At 43.7% G+C, this 17,518-nt stretch overlaps 1 protein-coding gene across 2 annotated transcripts in view; it reads right to left on the reverse strand.

Moving 5' to 3' along the window:
* Positions 1 to 17,518, reverse strand: part of Sec24b (SEC24 homolog B, COPII coat complex component) — a 79,636-nt gene that overhangs the window by 51,136 nt on the left and 10,982 nt on the right. For both annotated transcript variants that reach the window (XM_052731477.1, XM_052731478.1), the window contains exons 2-3: positions 12,289 to 13,077; positions 4,484 to 4,627 (exon numbers count right to left, since the gene is read on the reverse strand). In XM_052731477.1, the coding sequence (XP_052587437.1) occupies positions 4,484 to 4,627; positions 12,289 to 13,077 (933 nt within the window). The remainder of the gene's footprint in view (positions 1 to 4,483; positions 4,628 to 12,288; positions 13,078 to 17,518) is intronic.

The raw sequence follows: 17,518 nt of genomic DNA on the forward strand, positions 1-17,518 counted from the left end.
GGCCACGAAGGCTGGCTACAATTCTGACTCTGCCCAAGGTTCACCACAAGGTTTTCTCCCCTTTAGAGGGCAATTCTCTCTGTGCCATTAAGGCAACCATGTTAAGTTGTTGTAAGTTTCAAAGGATGGTTGTTGGTTCCTTCCTAAGTCCTGGACCCAGGAACATACATGCAGTGATAGCAACTCTATGGGCCAGATTACATTGTGCTTGGTCCTCACATAATATGTGAGGTAATAATATGGTTCTGTAAACCCAGCCTTGAACAGCAGCTAATTCCCTGGGTTGAGGCAAGATTTCACCATGCTTAGCCAATCAGAGGGAGGCCGGGCATTGCCACTGAGGATACGCTGAATATGCCCATGGGTATACAGGGCCACAGGCCTATAGGCTGCACAGGCTTGCTCCATCTCCAAGGATTTAAAAGGTATTCTCTTGATAGCACACCATTTGGTTTGAATTATGCAGATCAGATCCACTCAAACATGAGGAAACAATTAAAACCATTAGTGTCTTCCTCAAATCTTTCAGCCTAACAAGATTTGCTATAAAGGAGTGACATTACATCCCCTTAAAATTCGCTGCAGCTCAGACCCAAAGTGCAATTTCACTCTGGGTTGGGTGTCCTCACCCTCATAATCACTTTCCTCAGTATTAGGGTCCAGGGCATCAGGCAGGTCAGGGCAAGCCCACCCTGTGAATTCAATTTGCTTCTCTGCCTCACAGATCCAATTCTGCAGAGCCTGCCCTCCTTTGAGGGAACAACCATGGATCTATGGAATCACATATAAGACTCGGAAAAACTGTAAGTGAAAATGGGAATGCACTTGGGCTGTTTAGCCCCGTGTCTCTGAGCTTTTTGCCTATCTTTTCCCAACTAGTCAGACTCCCTGTCCCTTCTTTTGGAAGCCAAGGGCATGTCTCCTGAACAAGGCCAAGAACTGTTGGAGCTGTGACATTTTCACTCTGCTTCACAGCTCCCCCAAGCCTCCTTCAAAGTATCAGCACATGACTGCCCACCTCTAGATTCTGCCTGCCACGGCTACACCTAACACTTTCAACTGCACCCCACCTTTACCTTCATGTTTAGCTTTACCTTTGTTTGCGAACTTCTCCTTCATTTTTAGCTTTAGCTTTACCTTTGTTTGCGAACTTCTCTGGGGGGCGTTCCCTCATCCGAGCGATGCAAGTTCCCCACAGTCCAGGGTCTCTGTTCAGGCGCCACTTGCCACATCCAACAGGGCTAGGTACTGGGAACCTGACTGGGGTGACGCGGGAATGAAGAAACTACAGACACTGAAGAAATGACAGACACACATACAGAAAAGCTGAGATCGGGTGGGCTTCGCTCTCTCAATGGAGAGCACTTGCTAAGCAACCCGGAAACTCAGCGCTGTGTTCTATGTACAGCCAGAGGAGGAGGGGCTAGCTAGTCTTGGTGGGAGGTCTCTGTAAGGGAGCAGTCTGGCTGTAACCATCCAGGAGGCAGAGCTACAGCTGATGGTCTCTGCACACACTGTCAACATTCATGCTGACCAGGGGAAGGCTTTGCCATTTCCCTGAGCCTGACCTGGGGAAGCTTTGCCAGTTCCCAGGAGTCTTGGTATGGACATGCTCATGTTAAATATGACACATTCACTCAGGACTTCATCCACTTCCCACAACTGACTTGCCCGTTTTTTCCCAGGATCTGGAGGATGGAGTAGTTACTACCTCAACACTTGTTGAAAGGACTGAGTAAGTCCTGTGTATCACATGCTTAGACATATGGCACTTGACTTGAACATATACATAGATACTGTATATATTAATTACCACTGTACTTTGAAAACATTTTGTGTGTATAATCTGAAATCAGTATCAGTTATTCTCTCTCTCATACAATCCAGATTAGCTTCAAACCTACAGTGCAGCTGAGGCTGGCCTGGTTTCTGCAATTCCTGGTTTCTTCCCCCTGTCTATGGAGTTCATACTCTTGTTTTCCTCTGGAGCACTACGAGTCAATGAATGTACCTTCACACCTGATTCTGTATACTAATTTTGTTTGAAAACAAATGGGAACATGTTCCAGAACCATCAGATGTTTTCCCAGGTCCACTGGGTACAAGCCTACATGAAGGCTGGGAAGATGACTCCGTGTTTGATAAAGCACTTTTTGTGCCAGCGTGAGTTCATATCAGAACCCATATACCCGCCAGGCGGGTCAGCACCTGTAATCCCAGTTCTCAAGGAGGGAGGCAGACAGGATTCCTGGGGTGTGGTAGCTAGCTAGACTATACAGAATTGTCTAGCTCCATGTTCAGCTAGAAACCCTGGCTCAAATTAAAGTGGAGAGCTATTGAGAGACACCCAATGTTAACTTCTGCCAGGCTTACACATGCACACCCTCCACCCTCATACAGGGAAACATGCATACACACATGCACACCACACACACATACAAAAATAAAATCTACAAGTGCAACCATGCCTAGCTTCCACAAAAAAGGTCTGAAAGCCCCTGTACACTCAAGTCCCCTATATAAAATAGTATGGTACATGTGCATAATCTATGCACATTCTCCGATACACTTTAAATCCTCTCTAGTTATTTATAATACCCAAAGTAAATGCTATATAAATACCTGCTCTTCTGTATTGTTTAGGGAACAAGAACAAAAACAATGGCTGCATATGTTCGGTGCAGATGCTTCCTGGGTATTTTCAATCCGTGGTTTATTAAGTCTTCAGACACAGAACTTGGGATCTGGATGGCAGTAGTGGTCACATGATCCCCAGCACACTCTTTAAAGATGGAATGCTGCACAGCCTCCAAGAGCTCCATTTATATAGACTATAACTTGCACAACCACAGTATTCTTGACTCACATAAACAATTAGGTTATAGCTTGATCTACTCAAAGGCAAAAAAGCAATCTGCTACTTAGATAACAAATGAGTAATAATAAGGGCTACAAAGACACACATCTCCCGTATTGTATTTTCTGCTACTTATGCAAGTAGCTGATCTTAGGGAAATCAAGAGTTTGTCAATAGCCAGCAACAATAAAAATCAGTTTATAGTGTAAGGAAAAATATATGACAAGTTTGAATTAGAAATCTTTTGCTCGGGCTGGAGAGATGGCTCAGGGGTTAAGAGCACTGACTACTCATCCAGAGATCCTGAGTTCAATTCCCAGCACCCACATGGTGGCTCACAACCATCTGTAATGAGATCTGGTACCCTCTTCTGTATACATAATAAATAAATAATTCTTTTAAAAAAAAAAAAGAAATCTTTTGCTTTGCTACTCATTAACCTGTAATCTTGGGCAAGTTACTTCAACTCTATGAATCTCACTTCTTTAATCTGCAAAACAGAGACTTGTGCCATATGATTAATATGGGGTTATAGAAACAAAAATACAAAGTATCTTGAATATTGTTAAGTGTGCAATAAATGTTAGGAGCTTCTTCTCTTTCTAAAATGTACTAGGAAGAAATTCTGTGATTGTTTAGGGGCAAAGTACACTGTAAAATGCTACCTGAAGACACCAACAATGGAAAAGATACAAGAAACCACCATTCGGAGCTCAAGTTCATCCTAAGCCAAGTCTGCCTACCACTGTGCCCTCTGGAAGCGAACATTGAGAACTAGATTCTGTGCCTAGACTCACCCGCTTTGGGAACCGGTGAGTACTTTGGGCACCGATTCCTTTCAATCAAGAAAGAACTTTTACAGCATACAATCTGATCAGCTGACACAAAGGTGTCCACAGCCACAGAAACACTCACCAACAGAGAGTGAGAGCAGCCTAAGGAGTCACAGGCCTTTTCTTTTCTGAGGTTTTTCACAGTCAAGACTAGAGATTGTCACACATAGTAAGTACAGTCCTTAAAATAGTCCAAGTGAACTGGAAATACAAACTCTGATCAAATGAAACACAGATTAGGCAGAAACATCAACACTTTGGAATTTTTGCCATATAGGAAATAACCGAGAAAACTTTGGGAAGAAAGGACAGTGTGGAGAAACAAGACCCAAACAGTCTGTGTCAGATCCATCACTCACTTATCTGAGAATATTCAGCTAACTGCATGGTTTGCCAATGATGCAGGAAGAGGTTACAACCCCACCTCAACACCTCCCATCCCCATCCCCCTCCCCCCAAACTGTGGATGATTAACAATAATGACAAGCACAGAAATCTTCAAACAAGACACAAAGTAAGATGATGATGGTTGATTTACCCTAAAAAGAAAAAAGTCTACAATGGTTTAGGAAAGGAAATTCGGCATCCCAGAATAGAAGGATTAGCAAATCTAAATTATATAAAATATCTAATCAAATAAATTAACACGGAAGACTAAACTGTCACATTTGAGTTCAGATTATAAATTTCTTTTTTCATGTTTTCAGTTAGTTATGGTTATACAGTTTGGCTTTTTCAAGTCAGCTACTGAGATGAGTGTACATATGTATAAAACAACCCGCTTCTCACATACCTTTGGTCTGGATTGGCTCCGGGGGTGGTGGAGCTGAGGGCATGGGCCCCACTGGGTGACTTGGAGCAGGAGGCATTCTTGCTGATGAGGGTCCTGGCAAGACTGTGGACACTATGGAGCTGGACTTGGGGGGCTGGACATTTTCTGTAACAGGGCAAGAAAGAGAGTCTGCAACTGAAGACAAGAAACTGTTTCACCCACAGCACCAACCTGAAACATGTTAAAGTAAGTTTGCTAACAAAATGCAATGGATTTGAAGTTCCATAGAGGCTCCAGTACCACCACACTGATTTACATCTATAAATAAAGTGGTTCCAAACAAATCATTTCCCCCAAAGTGGGAAAACTGTTTTCTGATGTTTTAATAATTTGTAATGATAATTTTTACTAAAACATCCAGATGTCATAACCTTTCAGACAAAATGAAACGTTTTTCTTTACAAACCACTGAACAGTACCACTGTACTACACACTGGTGACCAAGGTAGAATGACTAGAGGTAACAGGTTCTCTGAAGTGCGTAAATGAGCTCACATCTCATTTTCTTTACTTATGTATTTACAAAAACAACCAAGTTACTGTCTCACAGTGGTGGAGCACAGAGGTGTTCTCCCTGGAGCTGTAGACGATCATCTCCCCTTCGGTTTCATATGGGCTCTGTGCATGGCTGGGTTCTAATCCTCTTAGAAGAATACCACTCATATTCGGTGTGGGCCCACCCTAACGACTTCACTTGAATACAATCGCCTCTTTCAAGACTCTATCTCCAAGTATAGTTATAGTCTGCAACAAGATTCTGCTTTGGGACTTCATTAGGACCTTGCATCTGAACATAAACTTATGAGTTTGGAGGGGACACAATTTATTCCCTAACAGATTTGTTGGATGTTAACTAACAGTGTAAAAATGGGGAGTGGAGGCACTAAAAGTCTCCAGGTCACCAGTTCTCTATATTCCAAGCATATGTGACAATGCATGGCCCTCCGATCCTTTGGTTAAACACTCACTTTATCCTGTATCTCAAGAAATGCAGCTAAAAATACACTAAAAAGACTGCTGACAGTTTTTCTGTATATGGCAAACAGATCAAGTAATCTACACTGATCATATCTAGTCTTAGCTGAATAGTCAGTATTTATGTTGTGCAATGGTGTTTTCTGTTTATTTTGAAGAGCACATTAGTGAATATCTTCTACCTAGATTAGGCATTTAGGAAAAGGTGTGTGAGATTTCTGGCAAAGATGGTAGCTGGCAGCACCTTGGGTGACCAAACGATGTGTTAGAATAAGAAAAAAAGAGACTCTGGTCCAGAGAGAGAGATCTTTGAAAATTTCCAAAAGGATGGATGGGGCAGCTGTAAAGTATAGAAAAGAAAACCCAAGCAGATGAAAGTTCCAGCCAGGTGAGTCAAGGGGAGGAGAAACAGCTCATCCAAACGGTGAGCTGCACGGCCTTACCCTCAGGACAAGCCCAAGTGTTACAAACCTCAACACCAGTTCCAGGCCTTCACTGGGCAGTGGCTTTTCCCAGGGGATGGTTGGCAGTGGTAAGGAGTTGCCCAGCTCAGAGTGCTATCCTTAGGGGCCAGCATGAAAGGGAACCTCTCATATTGCACTGTTAATAGCCATTTCCTGTCTACTGTTTCTAACCAGATGCCCCATTTCAAATGTAACTAAGCAAGAGTGTCACCATAATACTAGCTGGACCTCTAGAATGCAGTATCTATTGTTCATAGGAGTGAAAAACACTGACAGAACTTCCAGAAAACTATGGCCAGAGTAGTGGTAAGCAGTGACTACATAGTACATGAGTAAATACACAACATGCACAAATATGGGTGTATATCTAAGAATATGTGTAAATTAGGTCGAGGACTGGAAGAAATGTAGGGATATGGTATCAAAACAAAATGTGCTCTACTGCACATGCCAATAAACATAGAAGTTAAATTGGGCACAAGAGGAAAAGGAGATGGAAGACAGTCAGAGAATGGCCGCTTCACTACTTTTAGTAAGCAGACTGCTACTATGGGAGACTGAAGACCTTGTCATCCCGAGGGCAAGGTTCTCAATAAAAACACAACTTCAGTCAGGAGGATGTGGGCAGCGAAGAACAATACATTGTTACCAGTGAGAAAGAGATCTTTGGTCAAGAGAGAATCTCAACCACACGTGATCATCTGGCAGAGTGCTAAGCATCTCAAGACAGTAGGATATGGTGATCTCTTGGGCCTTCCTATGAGCTGAGACACCACCTTGGAACTTGCTCAAACACAGGCTCTTAAGCCTGTCACACTAGGTCAGTGTGACATTTGAATTTTATTAAGATCCAGGTAATTCATGCACAAAATTTGAGAAGGCCATCTCTAAAGCACACAGACCTGAAACAGCCGTTTGAGTGTGGCTATGTTCTGTTCCATTAATGTCAAATTTTCTTAGAAACACTGAACCTCTACCCTCCCACAACAGAGTTTCTGGTTACTCCATCTTTCTTGAGACCCCAGTACTGTCACTTGCTCAGTTTACTGCTCTAGCATGTGTTCTGGGTTTCCTCTGATGGCATTTACATCCTCTGGGACTGCTACAGTTTCTCTCAGCTGTGATCTTTCCCACATTAATTTGTGTATGTATTTGCACAGCGTAGAAAAATACACTTTCCCCCCTCCTACTTACTTTCCAGTTGGTCTCATTCTATACTGTGTTTCAAAGATAAAAACCTTCTCATTCGAAGTGACTTGAGCTTTTTCATGTTTACTCTTTATGGCTAGTACCTTGTGTGCTTTCTTTGTAAAATTTGATCAGTCCAAAGTTCTGGAGACATCTATTTTCTCTAAAGAATTTTTAAGTTTTGCCTTTTTTATTTAAATATTTATTTCCCCCAATGTACTTCTTACATTAGAAACTCATCCTTCAGATTGCAGCTAAAATATCATTTCATGAGAGAAAACTCCCTTAAAGTCCATGAGTAACAGGCCAATGTGCCCACCACGAGCTCTCCAAGGACCACCCCCCTCTGCTTCTCGCCCTGACTAGCAGGTGTGCATCTGCTGTGGTCTAATGGACATCTGCTGCCACACGTGGACGGCAAGTCTGAAATACAAGAATCTGTCTTTTACCCACTGTTATCTCCCAACATCAGAACAAGCCCTGGCACATGGCTGGCTTCCAAGTATCTAGGGGATAGTGACTAGATCCACCAACACTAAGGATCAGAAAGGTACGCCAACTAAGAGTCTGCCTTTTCTTTTTTTTTTTTTTTTTTTTTTTTTTTTTTTTTTTTTTTTTTTTTGGTTTTTCGAGACAGGGTTTCTCTGTGTAGCTTTGCGCCTTTCCTGGAACTCACTTGGTAGCCCAGGCTGGCCTCGAACTCACAGAGATCCGCCTGGCTCTGCCTCCCGAGAGCTGGGATTAAAGGCGTGCGCCACCACCGCCCGGCGAGTCTGCCTTTTCAAAAAGGGAATTTGACTGAAGCAAAAACCATATAAACTGCCACTATATAAAACAAAATTTTCAACTTGTATTTAGTTATAGCCTTAAAAGACTACTACAGCTGGGGCGGGGCACAGCCGATTAATCCTAGCATTCAGGAGGCAGAGGCAGGCACATCTCTGAGAGAACTCAAGGCAAGCAAGGGCTATACAGTGAAAATGTGTCCTTTTTTTTTTTTTTTTTTTTTCTTTAAGGAATACTATAAGAGTAAATCTAGTATAGGTAGGCATGGCTCAGCAGTTAAGAGCACTGACTGCTCTTGCAGAGGATCTGGGTTCAATGTCCAGCCCCCACATGGTGGCTCCCAGCTGTCTGCAACTCAAGTTCCAGGGAATTCAACACTTTCTTCTGACCTCCACAGGCAACAGGCATGCATATGGTGCACATACACACATGCAGGCAAACACTCATATGAATAAATGAATGAATGAATGAATGAATAATCTCTGCTGGATGTAGTGGCACGTGTCTTTAATCCCAGCACTTGGTAGAGGCAGGTGGATCTCTGTGTGAGGCCAACCTAGTCTACATAGCAAGTTCCAGGCCAGCAATACTACACAGTGACTCTCTTTCTCTCTTCCCCCTCCCCAAAAAAGGTAACCCCTAGGTTTTAGCACGTAAAAGTCTCCAGGATCTGGTCAGAGATTCCACTCTCAGCTCATAGCGTGACCTTCGTTCAAGCTGCTCAGGCTGGAGTTTTGTCATGCTGTCTTGTGGATCTTCTTTTCCCTCCTCAAACTGTAGCAGCACATCTCTGAGGCAAGCGGCATCCTCTGTCACCCCACTTGTCTGCAGCAGCAGCAGTCATCTTCTGGGTCCTGTATCCTCCAGGGACCCATCACACTGTTTCCCAAGTGTTCCTGAACACTAAGAGGACAGCACCATCACCTTGAAAAAAAACGCTGATGGCTAAAGACTGGGAGAAAAATACCTGTTTTTCCTTTATTAATTCCTCTGAAAAAGAAAAAAATAGAAATAAAATGGGGGCTGGAGAGATGGTTGAGTGGTTAAGGGCACTGGCTGCCCTTCCAGAGGACCCAGGCTCCCAGCACCCACACGGTGGCAAACGACCTCCTGCAACTCCAGTCCCAAGAGATCCAATGTCCTCTTCTGGGCTCTTCACGCACTGCATACATTTGGGGCACAAATGTGCATGCAGGCAAAACACCCATACACATAAAAATGTTTAAAGAAAAATTAAAATACAAATCCTCTCGCCTACCCCACGTCAGAGCTGGCAGAAACTGGGAAAACTGGACAAGGTGGATCACTCTCACTCTCTAGGCTTGGAGGAGGGGCTCATAGTGAAGAGTGTGAATTCAAGAGTGTGAGTAGCCTTAGAATCAGAAAGAGAAGGGCAGCAGCAAATTATGTTGCTCCCCTCTCACAATCTGCAGTCTCAAAAGAAGCCAACGAGGAAAGCCGTTTCTTTTATATTACTTGCTTTTTTTCTGAACATTTTTTCCAATGTAGCCGGATAATTTCTTTCTAACTCACATTTCTTTGTCCTATATAACCATCTACACAATATTTATTTGGTTTCCCTCAGATACATCATCTAGATATCAACAGAGAGAACACTATCAGCCACTATTACCTCAGGGTCATAGGTGCAGGAATCTTCTGCACAAAGGCACATAATCATTTTTATACAAGCTTTTCAGATGTTTCTGGTATAACATTGTACATAGGAAAATGCTGTTAGAGACACTACTGCTTTATCATATGCTATCCATATCACAATTCAAGAACTATCCAGAGTAACTTACTTTAATCGAAATAGTGTTTGGTAAGTACTTCACCTGGCAAAGACGTTATCTTTGCTAATGTTTCATGTGCACGTGTGTGAGCACGTGTTCATGTGGTAAGTGTGCAGGAGCGTGTATGACAGAGGACAGCTTCAGGTGTTTCTCAAGTGCCGTCTGCTACCTGAAGAACCTGCCGAGCAGACCCCAGTGCCACCATCACACCACCAAGCAATGAATTACAAACGCATCATCATGCCCGGCCTTTAGTGAGTTTGTTTTCTTTTTTAACCTGGGTGCTGGGAATCACACTTGGTACCACCCACTTGATGGACTGAGCTACTCCCCAGCCTGGTGCCTTGATCATTTTAGATCATGTGTTCTGTAAAACAAAGACATGTTAAACTTAAAGGGGGGGGGGGGGATCTGTTCTCATCTCTTGACCATAATTTGTACTAGATTACTTGACAAGACTAGAGACTCATCTACAGAGCCAGTTTACGGTTTTCAAATGGAATGAACTAATCCAAAATCCACAGTGCTGCGAACACATCTGGGGTGGACTAGTGAATGAAATGTCCTCCAGTGCACCAGCATGCATTTTTACAAAGGCCACAGAGACGGCTCTCTTCTCCAGGTTTTCAATATGACCTCACCAACTGCCTAAAAAATTCAACAACCATCTATTCACAATATTTGCTTATTTCAAATGTAAAGTTCAGTACTAATATAAAATTCTAATTAAAATTTGAAATACTCTTGTGCAGGTAAGGGTACCTACCTCTCGCCATACTGTCCTTGACAAATGATTGTGTGGCTATTTATAATCTAAAGACAACACACTCAGAAAATTACCACAGCTTCATCAGCTACCGTTCTGTACATACATGTTTTTGTTTTTTCTTTCTTTCCTTTTCTTTTCTTTCCTTTCTCTTTCTTTCTTTTCTTTTCTTTCTTTTTTTTCTTTTCAGAACAAGGTTTTTCTGTGTAGCCTTGGCTATCATGAAATTCCCTCTGTAGACTAGGCTGGCCTCGAACTCAGAGAGCCACCTGCCTCTACCTCCCCCTGGGATTAAAGACAATGCCACCACTGCCCAGCAATGGGCATGTATTTTCATTCCCTTCAAGAGCACATCATTAAATTCAAGTTCACAATTTCAACTTAAGAAAGAATTATGGTGATAATTTATTTGTGCTCTAACAAATAAAACTTATCTGGGGATCAGAGGACAGAGCCAGCCACTAGATAAGACATAGAGGCCAGACAGTGGTGGCACACACCCTTAATCCTATCACCCAGGAGGCAGAGATCTGTCTGGATCTCTGTGAGTTCAAGGCCACACTGGAAACAGAGACAGGCAGTGGTGGCACACACCTTTAATCCCAGCACTTGAGATCTCATGTCTTTGCTTGGGAAGGACACCCACCTTTAATCCCAGGAAGTAATATGGCAGAACACAGAAAGGTATATAAGGCATGAGGAAACAGGAACTAAAGCAGTTCAACTGAGACCCTCAGGGATGAGGACTCAGAGGCTTTCAGTCAGGATTCATGGAAACAGGATCATCTGAGGAGTTGGTGAGGTGAGGTTGGTTGGCTTGTGCTGTTTCTCTGATCTTTCAGCTTCCACACCGATATTTTGTTTTTTGTTTTATAAGACCTTTTAAGATTCATGTTACATCTGGCACCCAAAGTGGGGCTAGAATCCACGACCCTGAGATTAAGAGCTCAGTCTCTACCGACTGAGGTCAGAACACTATATATATATATATCTTGGGTGAGGCATGGTGGTTCACACCTTTTATCAGAGCACTCTGGAGGCAGAGGCAGGTGGGTTTCTGAGTTTGGGCCAGCCTGGTCTATATAGAATTCCAGGCCAGCCAGAGATAGATTGTGACATCTCTGGGCTTAGGGGGATACACACACACACACACACACACACACACACACACACACACACACACACAACTTCCATTTGATCACATGTACTATGTATATCTTATATGTGTAAAATTTTTAACCCAACCCCTTGACAGAAAGGACATCCACCAAGGAGTCATGATTCCTCACTCCCCCTTCTTCATCCTTCATCACAGTGCACTAATTTGAGAATGAGAAAGCAGCTTTGATCTCTAGGAAACATCATTTAAGGAAGCCAATATAATGTTTCTGACCAGTTTTTTTCTATAATAGCAGGGCTATGACTAGAAAAACAATTACCTAGGTAGAGCTAGTATGAAAAGAAAGTAATGGCCAGAAGACACGTCATCAAAATACTCGTCAATTCCTGTTAAGGACAAGGACTGCAGAGGCATAAAGGATATCGCAAACACTGGCTGAGATCTCAATCAAGCCTGCATGGGACCAGGCTCTTCAAACAGAACATTGAGGAATTAACTATGAATGGGGGCGTAAGAAGGGTTGGGGAGATTCAGCAAAATATCACAGAAAATTAAGCAAAGACAGTGCTATACTGAGCCAATTTCCAGTTTTCCTATCAGGAAATACCATCTTTAACAAGTTCGGAAATGTTCTGTCAATCATGTCTTGGTGAATTTCATACTCAACTTACCACTATTTGTTGGGTGGTTGTTGGCTGGAGCCAGGGGTCCCATTTGGTTTCGGATGAGATTGTCTTGGGTGGGTGGAAGGCCAGGAGCTGACCACGGTCCAGAACTGTATCCTGAATGACTCTGTGGCTGGTGGTGCTGCTGTGAAGGTGGAGGTGGAGGTCGTGATGGATAGGTAATAGCTGTGCTTGGGCCAGGGTAGGAATCTTTAAGTGGTGGATAGGTAATAGCTGTGCTTGGGCCAGAGTAGGAATCTTTAACTGGCCTGGCAGTCGGAGCACTCTGTGAGGTAAACATTTGCCCATATGGCTCACTGGCAGGCAGCGAGGGGTAGGAAACATTAGGATACACAACATTGGACACAGTTGAGATCGGATAATGACTACACGTAGAGGGGTATCCCTGAGAAGCAGCAGAAGAGCTGGCAGAATACGGGACAGGACTACTGTAGCGATTCCCGAAAGAGGAGTAGGGTTGGGAGGCACTCGGATACGAATGGGATGCTGATGCTGGAGCTCCTTGGAAAGATCCTGGAGTGGACCCCCCGATGTGAGGGGCAGGAGGACCTCTACCATACATCTGCTGTGCTCCTGGTTGGCTTGCTGAGCTGGGAGTCCCCACATTTTGTGTTGGTACTGTATACGGACGAGAATAGTAACTATCACACTGGTTATCCAATGGCAAGGTCGTCATTTTCCCCGGTCCTTGAGAGTAATGTCCTGAGGGGGCCATATAGTTTTGATGAGGCAACCCATACCCAGAAGGAACTTGCATTTGACTTGGTGCTGGACCTGAAAAAGAAAATCAACCATTTACAGTGCTGCACAAAGAGATGATATGTAAATAGCTCCCATCTAAGGTTGACCAAATTAATTTTCTTCTCCATAACTCCAGCATACTATGAAAGAAACATGTTGTCATAGGCCTATCATGTAGCTCAGCAGTTCTCAACCTGTGGGCTGTGGCCCCTTTGACGAACCTCTATCCCCAAAAATATTTACATTATAATTCATAACAGTAGCAAAATTATAGTCATGAAGTAGCAACAAAAATAATTTTATGGTTGGGGGTCACCACAACATGAGGAAGAGTATTAAAGTGTCCCACCATCAGGAAGGGTGAGAACCACTGATGCAGCTAGACTCCAAGATGATCCCTAATGATCCCCATCCTCCTGCTACGCCAACCCTTGAGCAGTCAGTCCTCCCTTACCGTGTATCAGGACTCATGGCGTAAGCAGTATCTTCAAAGGGGTTGACATACCACTTCCAAGATTAGCCAGCCTTACCTCTATCTACTGCGCTCTCTAATAACGCAGTTTTGAATGACCTTATAACACAGACAAGGCCATATGGTAAGGAATAGACTCTGGACAACAGCCAAAGAGAAACTGAGGCCAATAACCACATGAATAGGCAAGCATCCTTCAGATTCAATGCAGTCTTGAGATGACAGCCCAACCAATAGCCTGACTATATCATCTGTGACAGACCCTGATCCCAAGCCACACAACTGATTGGCTTCCAAGTCAATATTCCTTAAAAAACTATCTTCCAGAGGTCCTGAGTTCAATTCCCAGCAACCACATGGTGGCTCACAACCATCTGTAATGAGATCAGGTGCCCTCTTCTGGCCTGCAGTCATACATGCTGTATACATAATAAATAAATACATCTTTAAAAAAAAAAAACAACAACTATCAAGTAGGGGCAGGAGAGACGGCTCAGCAGTTAACAGCACTGGCTGTTCTTCCTAAGGACCTGGGTTTGATTCAGCACCCACATGGCACCTTCCAACTGTCTGTAACTCCAGTCCCAGGGGACAGAATACCCTCTTCTGGCCTATAACCCCATATCTGAAGGCCATGGCAGGAAGGATAGCTTTGAGTTTGAGGCCAGCCTGATCAGAACAAGTTCCAGGCCAGCCAAGAATACTTATTAAGACCCTGACTTAAAAGGGGGGGGGGGGGGAACGGGAGAAAGGAAGGGGGTTAGTGGACGGGCTGACCAAAACAAATGATGTATGGAAAAAGCCTTATAGAAACCCATGACTTTGTGAGCTAATTTTAAAAATACAAGAAGGAATTTAACTGGACAGTGCTGCTTCCAGAAGACATGGTTTATTAAACAAAATTTTGGTGCCAGGTGTGGGATATCTCCCTAGATGATATTCAACAAGGGGGTCCCAGAGTTCCCCCAAACAACACAGGCTCCCAATGCTCTTGGTTGCCCACTACAACTAAATGGTAAGACCCTACTGCAAAAGACACAGCACACTCTGGTTGCAGGACACAGAGAAATCCGTCAGGACTACCCAGCCAACTTCTTGCTGGCTAGCTTTCCCATTGCCAGAGGTGCTAGGCCAGCTGCTGGAGGAGAAGGGCCACGAGTGAGCTTAGCCAGTGCTGGACTGCACGCTGCAGTACAAACCTTCCGAGCAAGATGTACACACAGGAAATCCTGCTATGATGCTTTCAGGGTAACTAACCACCTCCTGATCTGATTTGATCTTGCTCTCTCTGAGGGAACTTCTGCCTGGTACTGTAAACTTGGTCAGAAGCCCAAGGCTGGGCAAGGCATTGGCCTTAGGAGAACATCTACTTTTATTGGTGTTGTTTTGTTTTCTTTTTTTGAGACAGCATCCCACTATGTAGCCATGGCTGCTCTGAAACTACAGTAGAGCAGGCTGGCTTGGAACTCACAGGGTCTCACTATACAGTCTTAGCTGGCCTGGTGGGAACTCATTATGTAGATGAAGCTATTCTAGACTGGAACTCCTTGACCCATCTCTGAGATGAAGCATACGCCACCATGCTCAGGCTACTACTGTTTGGCTAAATGGTCCTGTCGATTAGATTATACTCAGATTAGAACTACTCTCAACCTTGATCTGAGAAGATTCTTCTGGAATTTCAGCATTAATATCAGCTGGTCATATCTCGTCATTGTACAAAGAATGAGTGACTACTGAGTGATCAACCCTAAACAGCACATTTACCTTATCTCACCCTTCCCAAGGCTCAGAGAACATTCTGGAAGAGTAAGAGTAGACAGAATTATAAGAAGGGGCTGAAGAGATGGCTCAGAGGTTAAGAGCACTGACTGCTCTTCAAGAGGACCTCACAACTGTAACTCCATTTCCAGGGGATCCAAAGTCCTTTTTTTTGGCCTCGGTGGGCAAGAGACATGCAAGTGGTACACAGATATAGATGCAGGCAAAACACCCATACACACACACACATACACACACACACACACACACAAAGATAGACACATTTTTTTAAAAAATGTAAGAGGTAAAGGATGGGGAAGAAAGCTATGAAATGCTGTCTTCTGACCATGAGCTAGCCTGTGGCACTCATGACCTCATAGCAGCTGGGGTTCTCTGCACAAAATCAAGCTGGTCAACATTCCAGCATGGGTGGGTGAGGGGTCCAGGACTATTGCCGGCTCCAGGGGAAGGAGAGTAAAGGTTCTTCTGGTGTGGAGACCTGTACGCTGTCCATGCTGTGGTGACGGTCTCACCACCCATCAGCACCTGGGCAGCATTCACGGGACTCAATGAGTAACGAAAACAGTGGAGATGAAGGGACACGTGCGGGTACAGGAGTAGAGGAAGGAGGAGGGGGTAGATATGAACAATATACATTCACGACACTGTCAAAGAATACATTTTTTAGTGTTTAAAATGACCAAGAGCAGAGTCTACACCTTTTGGTACTAGTTTCTTCTCTGCCCAGGATCAAGGTCTACTCAAGTGGTAAAGCACATGCTTAGGATGCACAAGGCCTTTGTTCAGTCCCAGTACTGTGGTAGAGGGTAGTGTTAACAATTTATATAAGGAAGTATAAAGTACAAATCCCCTTCTTACTCTGGGAACAGACACAGCTGGAGCCAGGGGAAGTTTCCTGTGTATTCTTTGGATGACTGAACCACAGCATGGCTCTACAACTATTTTTTAGAAGATTTCTTTTTTTTCCCCCCCTTTTTCCCAGAGCTGAGGATCAAACCCAGGGCCTTCCTTGTGCTTGCTAGGCAAGCGCTCTACCACTGAGCTAAATCCCCAACCCTTTCCAACTATTTTTTAATTTAATGTATCCTAGACATCCTTCTATTAAAAAGTGTAAATCCTTAATGTAAAAAGCACATGGAGTACTTCATTACAGGTGACTTACTAAATCCTCATCAACGAACATCATTTAAAAGGATGAACTTCTATGATCAATTAAGAGGATGGGTTCCCTACAAATGAAAGTGGGGGGTTGTACTTTAAAAATTGTCTACTGTGCTAAGCATTGGGAACTTGCCTGTAGTCCTGGTACTAGGGGCCTGAGAAAAGATTATGAGTTCAAGGACTGTTGTCTTAGAGTTTCTATTACTGTGAAGAGGCCCTATGACTATGGCAACTCTTTCATAAAGGAAAATATTGAATTGTGGTGGCTGGCTTACAGTTCAAAGGTTCAGTCCATTATCATCATGGCTGGGAGCATGGCAGCATGCAGGCAGACATGGTGCCGGAGCTGAGAATCCTACATCTTACAGGCAACAGGAAGTGAACTGTGATACTGGGAGTCGCTTGAGCACAGGAGACCTCAAAGCCCGCTCCCACAGTAACATACTTCCTCCAACAAGGCCACACCCACTCCAACAAAGCCACATCTCCCAATAGTGTCACTCCCTTTAGGGGCCATTTTCTTTCAAACCACCACACCAGCGTAGACTATGTAGCAAGAGACTATCTCAGAAAAAACAAGCAAACAAAAAAGACTGCTACAGCTCTCTCCAAAAAGGACTGCCAATTCATACTTTCCATCAATAATGTTAAAGAATGCCTCATCTTTCCAACGCTAACATTTTACTCTTTACCAGCAAGTGAAGTATTCTAGAAGCATTTTAATTTTTTAAATAAAAAAGTTAGATTTACTTATTTTATGTGTACAAATGTTCTGATTGTGTGTATGTACAGGTATCATGTGTGTGCCTGGTGCCCTCTGAGGTCAGAAGGCGCTGACTCTCCTGGAACTGGAGTTATGGATGACTGTGAGCCACGATGTACGTGCTGGGAACTGAACCCTGGTCCTGTAAGAACAAATGCCATTAACCACTGAGCCACCTCTCTGGCCGTTTTTGTCTTTCTTGATACTGCAACTGAACTGAAGGCCTCTAGGTACCTGGCAAGTATGCTGCCCCTGAGCTAACAGGAACTTGAACTTCCTTTGTAGCCTAGGTAGGC

Source organism: Peromyscus californicus, unplaced genomic scaffold (assembly GCF_007827085.1).
Source record: "Peromyscus californicus insignis strain IS unplaced genomic scaffold, ASM782708v3 Scaffold_9__1_contigs__length_137607984, whole genome shotgun sequence".
NCBI lineage: Eukaryota > Metazoa > Chordata > Mammalia > Rodentia > Cricetidae > Peromyscus > Peromyscus californicus.